Source organism: Cydia amplana, chromosome 15 (genome assembly GCF_948474715.1).
Source record: "Cydia amplana chromosome 15, ilCydAmpl1.1, whole genome shotgun sequence".
NCBI lineage: Eukaryota > Metazoa > Arthropoda > Insecta > Lepidoptera > Tortricidae > Cydia > Cydia amplana.
This window is the reverse complement of record NC_086083.1, coordinates 13786910-13797388: the sequence shown is the minus strand read 5'-3', so window position 1 is coordinate 13797388 and position 10479 is coordinate 13786910. Positions and strand designations below refer to the sequence as shown.

At 37.9% G+C, this 10479-nt stretch overlaps 3 protein-coding genes across 4 annotated transcripts in view; 1 reads left to right on the top strand and 2 right to left on the bottom strand.

Moving 5' to 3' along the window:
* LOC134654625 (CAPA peptides) overlaps positions 1-10479 on the bottom strand; it is a 193575-nt gene that overhangs the window by 106931 nt on the left and 76165 nt on the right. The window lies entirely within an intron of this gene.
* LOC134654885 (uncharacterized) lies at positions 57-977 on the top strand. The gene has a single exon (XM_063510346.1). It carries the CDS (start codon positions 180-182, stop codon positions 924-926), a length of 747 nt encoding a protein of 248 aa, XP_063366416.1. The 5' UTR covers positions 57-179; the 3' UTR covers positions 927-977.
* LOC134654884 (structural maintenance of chromosomes protein 1A-like) lies at positions 3137-10168 on the bottom strand. 2 transcript variants are annotated; one of them, XM_063510344.1, is made up of 7 exons: positions 9895-10168; positions 8721-8928; positions 7770-7972; positions 7144-7237; positions 6521-6649; positions 5855-6078; positions 3137-3435 (listed from the first exon to the last, which is right to left on the bottom strand). In XM_063510344.1, the coding sequence occupies exons 1-7, from the start codon at positions 10068-10070 to the stop codon at positions 3141-3143; spliced, it is 1329 nt and encodes a 442-aa protein (XP_063366414.1). In that variant the 5' UTR covers positions 10071-10168; the 3' UTR covers positions 3137-3140. The 2 variants fall into 2 exon arrangements, with proteins under 2 accessions (XP_063366414.1, XP_063366415.1); XM_063510345.1 differs by having other exon boundaries at positions 3298-3435; positions 5851-6078.

Genomic DNA, 10479 nt, shown 5'->3' with positions numbered 1-10479 from the left:
AGGCGCCATATTTCAACAATTTGACACTGACAGTTCAAGTTCAATCCATCCCTTCCGTCAATCAAACATTCCATTCCATATACAAAATTTACTTGATCGTTTTCTAGAAAGAAAGTACGAAATTCCCAATTATTATATTTACAAGTAAAAGTTTTGCCAGTCAGAAGTATTACAATAAAATGAAAACTGGATTACACACGGGGATCGTCGTTGGTTCCAAGACGCGGGTCCGCTGCATCTACTGCGATGTGTTTATACCAAAGGCAAACAAATGTATCGAGCAGCATACTAACGGCGTAAAACATAAAGAGAACATCGAGCTTACGTCCGAGAACGGCATAAGCCTTATAAACGAAGTGCTGCACTGTAAGCCTTGCCAGGTAAATCTTACTGAGGGGGAATCGGTGTCAAAACATATAGATGGAGATTCGCACGCGAATTGGATGGCCGCTATAGAAGACCTCGTGGACGGTGAGTTTATCAATATAGACGACTATTTATCCTGCGACAGAGATGATGTAACATGCGAAGTTTGCGATATAACCTTGAGCTGTACTCTGGAGAGTATACAGGAGCATGTGAACTCCTTTAATCACAGAGCCAAGACTGTGGACAGGCTTAAGCCGCTCAATGGTATATTTCGAGTGGATAATGACGCTGAAGTGTGGTGCAAAATATGTGATGCATACATAGATAACACGGTGCAAGGCGTCCTGGATCACATAGATGATAACGAGAGCCACATGCAGTGGTTCACAGATATCGAAGACCTGATAGAAGACCAGGACATTTCTATAGAGGAGTATCTTGCTAATGAACATGAATTGAATGCATTTTGCAATAAATGCAATGTCCATATTCCGTGCACAGTAAATAAGATTGAAGAACATGTGTACAGTGAATCTCATCTTAATCAATTCAGTTAATTTAATGTGTGTCTTGCAGTTATATTTGAAAACTAAGCTGAATAGCCTTTTTCAACTGTCAGCAGTATAATGCCATAACCAACTTTTCTAAACTCTCAGCAGTATAATGCCATAACCAACTTTTCTAAACTCTCAGCAGTATAATGCCATAACCAACTTTTCTAAACTCTCAGCAGTATAATGACATAACCAACTTTTCTAAACTCTCAGCAGTATAATGCCATAACCAACTTTTCTAAACTCTCAGCAGTATAATGCCATAACCATTTTTTCCTCAATATTGCAAACAGATATGATGCAACCATATTTGTGCAAATACATCAGCAACGTTTGCTGCAAGCATTATTCTCTAGCCACCCAGAGGCCTATAAAAAGGTTTTCTATTTCATTATAATTAAAATATTTATTTAGACAAATCAAAACATTTGTCTTGACAAGTTTGGTTTGGATGTCTGGGCGGCTAGATGTAACTTAAAATATATAGACAAACTAACTTTCTCAGGTGCACATACATATATATACTACAGTGGCTTTTATAAATGGGTATAGCTCAATTGAATATGCCACAAAAAGTATACATACTGTTTTGATACTAATTAAAGCAGGGGTCTTTTTTGTGGCAAGCCCTTGGTCCAAAAATGTTATTTTATGCCGACTTTTATATATTGAACAAGCCTTTAATGCTCACCTTGCTATTTTGCTATACCACCCAAAGAGGGCCCCACTGGTTGGGAACTCTAGTTGATCTCCTTCATTACCACAGGTCTAGCACAGCACGGGTGCTACCATATCTCGCTATATTTATCTCTAACTTTGAAAATTCAATTAACTACATATTGGTCTCCTAAGCATAATTAGTGATTAAGAATATCCAGCTTTCATTTTATTGATCCTCAGTGAGTCAGTGAAAAAAATAATTTTCTGATCTAATTATTGTTAATATTAACAGATTTCCTATATACAACAATTGAACTGAGCATTGTCACAACCAAGAATGTGCCTCAAGTCTATTCTGTGCAGATTTTAGGGCACTTAAGAGCAATGAAAGTGTATAATGTAACTAATATAACATTCCCTGTCAAAAAGGACACAAGCCATGCAAGAATCCATGAATCTAAAAGTATGCAACAAGTAAAATATCAAAATGGTCTTGGTTATGTTACATTGTAGGGAATGTTACCTAAGGATTTCATACGCATAGGGTAGGGTTGTGCCAAAACATTAAGGTGAATACTACTTTTATAATACTACTGCCTTACCTAATAAAACTTGTATAATTTCTCAAAATAAGGAAATCTCCAATAAGTATCCCATATTTAACCAACAATTTTTCACGTGTGTATAATGTTATTTAAGAATTTCTCTCTTACTGATAAGAGATCAATACCTAATCATTAAAAAAGATATATATTGAAACTAAAATATGTTTATTTATTTCTATAATTTGACAGGTATTTTTGACAATTAACCTGTAAATACTCTTATTATTAAGGGGGAAAAGTATTGAAAAGATGGACTGAATGTAAAATTAATATAATTGTATAAATATGTAATAATAGATGTAATAATGCATGCATATATTTTGTAATAGAATGTAGTTCACTGTTACAACATTCCTATGAATCCTATGCTATCATTTTGCCGTTTTGTGTTCAAAAATAAATTAATTTAATCACATTTCTGTTACATTCACTATGCCAATTCTGTTTCAAAGCATGTTTTTAAAAAGTTAAATAAATTATTTTGTGTAAAAGCATAACTCCTTTTATTCTAATAGAATAATTAAAAAAACTCATTATCCAATTAAATCTAAGTATCAAACTAAGTTATTATAACAATTGTAAAGTCACATCTTGAAAAATATAATTCATAAAATTATACATTGAAAGAATAAGTTTCTTGTAGGAAAATGCCATCAGACCGGCTAGCATGAGTTGCGTTCTCGCGCGAGTCCATACTTGAAGTCGCGTTAGATGTACGAAGACGAGAACGCAACTCATGCTAGCAGACCGTCAACATTCGTTCATCAGATCATTGATTGAGTAACCCAGCTTTACACATTCAGTGCCGAAAACCCGACTATCGGGTATTTTATGATTTCGTTCCCAGGCCGGACGACCCGACAGTCGGGATCGTGGTACAGCTTTAGATGGCGAAGTTTTTGTGGCCTGGCCCGGATGTCTTGTTTGGCTGGAACGAATGTGTTAAGACATTTTAATAATCCAACGGATAATCATCTTCCTCTTCTTCTAACTCATCAACTTCCTTTATCGTGGCCAATGGAATATTTTCTCTAAAGCCCACATTTCTGGCGTCATTAGAGGGAGAATTGTCTGTAGTATCCACCGCACTGCTAGACCTGATTCGCCTGGGACTGGTAGAAGTCGGTATTTCGTCGTCAGAAGTTCGAAGTCTGATTCGATTCTGGTCGAGCTGCACCACTTGGGATAATTCCTCTTCGATGCAGTTTATTTGCGCTATAGATGCTGTTAGATCCCCTTGTAACGATCTGAAAAAACATGTTATCCAATCTTAAATAAACGTCCATTCGCCAACGTTTTTATGCTCACAACTAAAACGGATTAAATTGGTGATATGCGCATCTGGATTCAAATCGATATGTCTTCCGTGGGTCTTTATTGTTTCCCAAATAGTTTTAAGTCATAATGTAAGTATTGTTTGCCCGCATTTTCGTTTGTTCGTAATTTATTTGGTTCAGAAACGCGTCACTTTTCAGGATTGCTATAAAACAAACCAAAGCTAACCTAACCCATCTACCTATAGGATATACTGACGAAAATCCTGAAAAGTTAACGGTTTCAGTTTTATGACTAATGATAATATGACAAACAATACATTATGAATTTATGACTTAAAACTTTATGGGAAACAAAGGGACTCCGTCTTCCGTACAAGAAACCGGATTACAAACGCTACTGGAGGCGCGCGCATTTGGATAATGGTTGTAATGACAAGGTCCTCTCGATTTATGTTTGTCAGGCTAGTCTATACCAATGTTGGCGTGTGTGTGTACATGTTTATAAATAAGTCAATTATTAATACCTATCAAACAAGTTTGTCCCTTTGTAGAGCTCTTAAGACAAAAGTGGAGGACCCGTGCGAAATCGCCTTTACATACAAATGTAGTCCTCATTTTCCTCTTTGTATATTTATTTTATTTTCTTTATTGGAGAAACAAGAGAAGTAAGTACAGTAAAGGTTAATGATAAGTTATACAGTTCAAAAGATGTGCACCTTCTTCCTAAATCGCTCTCACTTTAGTGTAAGGCCTGAGTGGACGCTCGAAGCGGAGCGTTCGGTGGGGCGTGCAGCGTGGCGTTGGGCTCACAAGTGATTTGAGCAGCGTGCACTAAGGCCGCTACTATACGTTTGCATTTGTTTAACATGCAAGCCTTACACTAAGTGTAAGGCCTGAGTGGACGCTCGAGTTGGGCGTGCAGCCGGGCGGGGCGTGCGGCGTGCATGTTAACAAATGCAAACGTATAGGAGCGGCCTTAGTACACGCTGCTCAAATTACTCCTGGCCCCGACGCCACGCTGCACGCCCCGCCCAACACTCCGCTTCGAGCGTCTACTCAGGCCTTACACTAAGAACTATACATAATATAAAAAGTCAAACGTAGAGGCATAGCTTTGATTAATATACATCAAATTATGTAATATTTCCATAATGTCAATATCCAGAGAGGAAAATGGGGGCTATGTTTGTATGGAAAAGCGGCCGTCGGCTTCCTCTTAATCAAACCATGAAACTTCAAAGTAGCTTCGGTTATTTTCAAATGGCCGACTAATAAGGTTAGTAGCCGTAACCCGTAGCTACAGGAAACTTGATTAAAAAGTTGTTGAACTATCCGTTATATTGTGAGAAGTTTCGCCCCATAAATACATTCACTCTCTAAGGGTTAACTGCGAAAGTTGAAGTTTTCTTAGCTTCTGTTTTATAGGAAGTTTTTCAAGTCTAGAAGTGGTCAAGGAGTCTTATATTCTTATACCTTTAAACGAGCAATTCTTGTATAATAGGTATTATTAATTTCATAAAAACCGTTAGAGCAGTTTCCGTTATATTTAACGGAAACGTCTCTAACGGTTTCGATGAAATTTGCTATGTGGGGGTTTTCGGGGGCGAAAAATCGATCTAGCTATAAAGGTCCTATCTCTGGGGAAACGCGTATTTTTGAATTTTTATGTCTCCCAGATATTTATACCAAAATACATGCTGCAGTACAGTCTCAGCCTTTATTTGATGTATTTTTTATTTCAGTTTATTTTTTTAACACTGAGCAACTGTACCTTTAAAAAAATACCTACTGAACTGATCTCACTTGCCCTATTTATCTGCGTTAGAAAGCTGCCAACTGGGCGCCGTGCCCATACCCGCAATGCATCGAATTCATACACGTAATCAAGTGTAAATAGTATTCGAAATATCAACACATTGACCGCTATGCTAGCATACTTTTCGGTATGTTAAGCCTCAGGTAATGCAGGGTTAAAGTAAAAACCTCTCCTTGTTTTCGCCATTCATGTTTTATACTAGACTAGCGACCCCCCGATCCCGGCTTCGCACGGGTTAACAAATTGGGGCATTATCTATGAAAAGGGACCTTATTGTCGATGGCACTTACGCCGCACAGCGTCGCGCGGCATTGTAGGTATTTATATCGGAGCATCGTTAATAATGGCGTAACCGCCATCGACAATAAGGTCCCTTTTCATAGATAACGTCACAATTATGCATAAACCTTCCTCTTGAATCACTCTACTCGTATCGGCGGCCAAAAGGTTAAAAAAAAACCGCATCAAAATCCGTTGCGTTGTTTAAAAGATCTAAGCATACATACAGATTACAGACAGACAGCGGGAAGCGACTTTGTTTTATACTAATTAGTGATTAATAAATATACCTACGTGATCCTGTCAATGTTATTCCTCAGAGACTTCAAATATTTCTTCAGCCTCTGCAGTTCGTCTTTTAACTTTCTGTCTACGCAATCCTTCGTCAGTTCCTTGGGTGGTCTCAGCCTGCGGTCTGCGAGCCTAGCTTCCATCAGACGTACTTTTTCCATGGTCTCTAAGACGTTCTGTTCGGTCTTCGTCAACTCGTTTGAAAGGAACTCGAAGTCTTTTTGCGCCTGTTGAAAAATAACACGTGTGCGTGATATTGCTATGATGTTATACTTAGGCGTTGATTAATTTATTAATGTGATCGACGAAACAAGCCGTTCAGACACAGTGGGCGAGCTTATCATTGATGTTATTTTTAATTTGGGGCCACTTATAATATTAACACTAATAATAAAAGTTAACCTACTCGTAGTAAATCATTAATTTCATTATCAATGATGCCTAGCCAAGATGACAATCGTTTGCGCTACGATTATGTAACACTTTGTCTCTCCAAATTTAATGATAATATGTTAAATTTACTCCACCGACAAGAGCAAAGCTCTTAAGTTATGATGATGATGATGTTAAATTTGTAACATCAGTAACATGCACAAAACAAGACAGAAGAAGTCAAAAATTGTTAAAATTGATTTCTCAGTTCAAATTAAATTAATCCGAGATATAAACCTCCCCCTTCTGCCACTGTAGGTCTTCCCGCCTTCTCGTGTTTAGATACAGCCGTCTCTTTAACAGGGAATCTACGCGGGCTGCGTAGGACTGAGCAGTGACCGATAGTAGATGTCTGCAACCTCGAACCTAAAGTCAACCAATACATACTTAATTAAACTTAGTACCTAGGTACATCAATAACGTATAAAAAACATCATGTTTAGGTACGTGGTATCATAGGGGTATGGTCATACATATATGAATGTATGTATATATATTTATATAAGCACTAGTCGTACCTGAGACAATTAGTCACGGATTATCACTATAGCCTCGTTCCGCCCAATGTACATTAGAATAGTACACTCCGTATCGATGGAATGTCAACCTTAAGTAATAACAAAGTAGGTAGCATTTCATTTGTCTCGTAAAATTTTCGAACAAATGAAATTGAACCCAATTGAAAATACAACAAGATTCAAACTTCCTTGGCTATAATTTTGTATGGTGGGCGGCACGAGGATAGAGCCATTTAGGGAATTTATGTTGGACTCATCATAGCGCAAGTAATGCATTAACCAATATAGCTAGAATCCTAATTATAGCGCTTGACAATTAAAGTCCGTGACCGTGTACCTTACCTGTTGTCGTATACTCATCGCGTGACTGAGGGCATATAATCCTTTCCTCTTCAGTGCATCACATTGTCTTTCCCATCTTATTACAGGCGATAAACTGGAAAATAAGCAGGTAATAGTACATTACGATACAAGTGCGAAAAGTAGGATATTCGCAACGAGTGGCGATACATTGAAACACGACCGATGTATAAGGTATATATGGCTTCTTTATATGAAGTAACTAGCGACCCGCCCCGGCTTCGCACGGGTTAACAAATTATACATAAACCTTCCTCTTGAATCACTCTATCTATTAAAAAAAAACCGCATCAAAATCCGTTGCGTAGTTTTAAAGATCTAAGCATACAGACAGACAGACAGACAGGAAAGCGACTTTGTTTTATATACTACTAGCGACCCGCCCCGGCTTCGCACGGGTTGACAAATTATACATAAACCTTCATCTTGAATCACTCTATCTATTAAAAAAACCGCACCAAAATCCGTTGCGTAGTTTTAAAGATTTAAGCATACAGTCAGACAGACAGACAGGGAAGCGACTTTGTTTTATACTATGTAGTGATGTAGTGATAATAACTCAATGGATATAATGAATAACATTTACTGTAGGACCAACACACGCCAACCTTTTCTTTTTTATTCCGTTAGACGGTCTTCGAGATGAAATATCAAGATCAGGCAGTTTCTGTTCAACATGAATCGCCTCTTCCTTGTTCGAGGCAGCAACATCTATTCTGTTCTTTATCTTCTCGATCTGAGGAATTTGCTCGCCTATTTCTTTTATCATCTTCTCAAATTTCCCCTTTTGTTCTTGAAAAAAATTGTACTCCTAAAATCAACATTCAGTTTTGCAAGGTTATACCTAAGTAATCAATACCTACTAAAGCAAATGAGGGTATTCTGATTTACACACAAAAGTGATAAAAGGGGTCGCTTTGTTTAGATATTTCCTTACGAAGAAACCCGATTACTTGGAATTTGTCAGTAAATAAGAACAAAAAAACTATAGGTACTCATTCTTCTCTTTTGGGTGCTAGTACTAGTAAGACAAAGATAGTATGATTCTGTCTGCCTATGTTTGAAATGAGACATTCCTTTGACAAACTTATAATTGTGTAGCTTTGCTAACTAACAGGTGCAGGTAAAATTGCGCCACTAACTAGGGATGTACATTAGTCGGCCTATTATTAATTACAGAAAACAGGACATAAATGAAATAAAAAGGCAATATTAATCAAATGTTATACATGCCCATTCTATTCAAATACGTATTTAGGGTACAAAATTTGCTTGTGTTCATATTAAATTCATGTATAGGTGATTATGTAGGTGTATCGTCGCAGTAGCAGGGAACATCTTTCAGTTGATATTGAAAGTGCGACGACGCAAGGAGCAAAAAGATTGTTTTAATAATGCATCCGAACTTGAATAAAGCTACTACAGTTGCCATACGAATGTAATCTTTATCGTGAAGTAACGATCATGAACTTGGCCGACTAGCCGACTAATCGGCCATCCGAGCGCCGATTAGTCGGCTAGTCGGCCAAAACCATAGTCGGTACATCACTACCACTAACCATATTGATAGCATCTTCCACAGGATCGTTCTGCGGCGACAACGCTCCCGGTCGACTCGCCTCCTCAGAATGCCTGCTAATCTCCTCCTTAACCCGATCTAGTACTACACGCAGCGCTTTGTGTTCGTAGCGTAACGATTGTATTAGCTCCTCGAGACGGTTTGACAGGTCTTGGAGGACCCATCGCCAAGATTCTAGGTCTGCAATTCTTGGGAAAGAGTTTCAATCAATTATCTCAGGGGATAAGCGAATAGTGATCTATCTATGTACAATTGCTAATCAAAGTGTTTTATTCGGGTAAGTACCTATAGGTTTGTTGATTCATTAGGTACACGTGGTCAAATATCTATTTACAACAAATCTCTTGTAATTTCCGACATTATACTTCATTTATCAATTTTACCCCAATATTCTTTTGTTAAACTATATCGCTATTTCGTTTCCACAAATAATAAAAGCCTCTTCATCATTATATAGCATGCCTTAGGCCTCCACATACGACTACACTACTTGTCCCGGTCCTTAGCTAATCTCACCCAAAACTGACCCACAGTGTCGTCCACCCAACGAGCCAACGGACGTCAGGCGCTACTTGCACCCGAAAGAGGTCATCATTCCGTTAAGATTTTGGTCCACCTGCTATATACCCTGCCTACTAACATGTCCCGTCCAACTCTTTTTTTAGTGTGGTAAAGACCTAAAACTCATGGCTCATAAATCTCCAAACATGGTTCAAACAGAGCACACGTTCATTATTCCGCGCAGCTGTGTCTAAAATTCGTATAGCCCTCATGATAGCCGACCTTACGGTAGGAGATGGCACTGGAAGAAGAATAAATAAATAAATAAATAAATAAATAAATAAATAAATAAATAAATAAATAAATAAATAAATAAATATTGGGGGACATCTTATACAGATTAACCTAACCCCAAACTAAGCAAAGCTTGTGTACTATGGGTACTAGGCGAGGATATACATACTTATATAGATAAATACATACTTATATACATAGAAAACATCCATGACTCCGGAACAAAATAATTATTAGTGTTTATCATACAAATAAATGCCCTTATCGGGATTCGAACCCAGGACCATCGGCTTAGCAGGCAGGGTCACTATCCACTAGGCCAGACCGGTCGTCAGAAGAAAGACGTAAAAGCCACTTACCTCTCCTGAAGACAGTGCCTCAGCTGGTACTCACTAGATTGGTGCTCAAAATCGTTCATACTCAACAGCTCCTGATTACTACTCACTTGCTCCAACACCTGAGCACTCAAGGCTTCATTCATGCACCGGAGCCTCTGCAGCCCGCAAGGGGCTCCAAGGTAACAATTTGAAAACATACTTCTATTTCTTTAGAGATTTAAAGAGAAAATTACTTTTCATGTTTGATTTTGTGCTCATAATTTTGGCGTTTAAATGAGCACTGTTGACATCATGTTGACATAGATATAATCTGGATATAATATTGATATTATTGACATTTTGTCATGTCACGGTCAATCAACTGAGTATTGTAGTAAAAAGTTTACTCAAAATTCGTCCAGGTCGTATATTGTCAAAAAATTATTCGACTCTTTCTGTCAACTAGTTTCAGAAAGTGACGTACGAGTGACGTGATGCTATCTCCTATAATGATGGACGTACTTTATTTTGACAACGAACTACCTAAATAGGTATCTTTATTTTGTCTTTATCACGCGATAATGAAGCCAGTTTCACATGGTTTTCACAGCCTTCACATTTCAGATG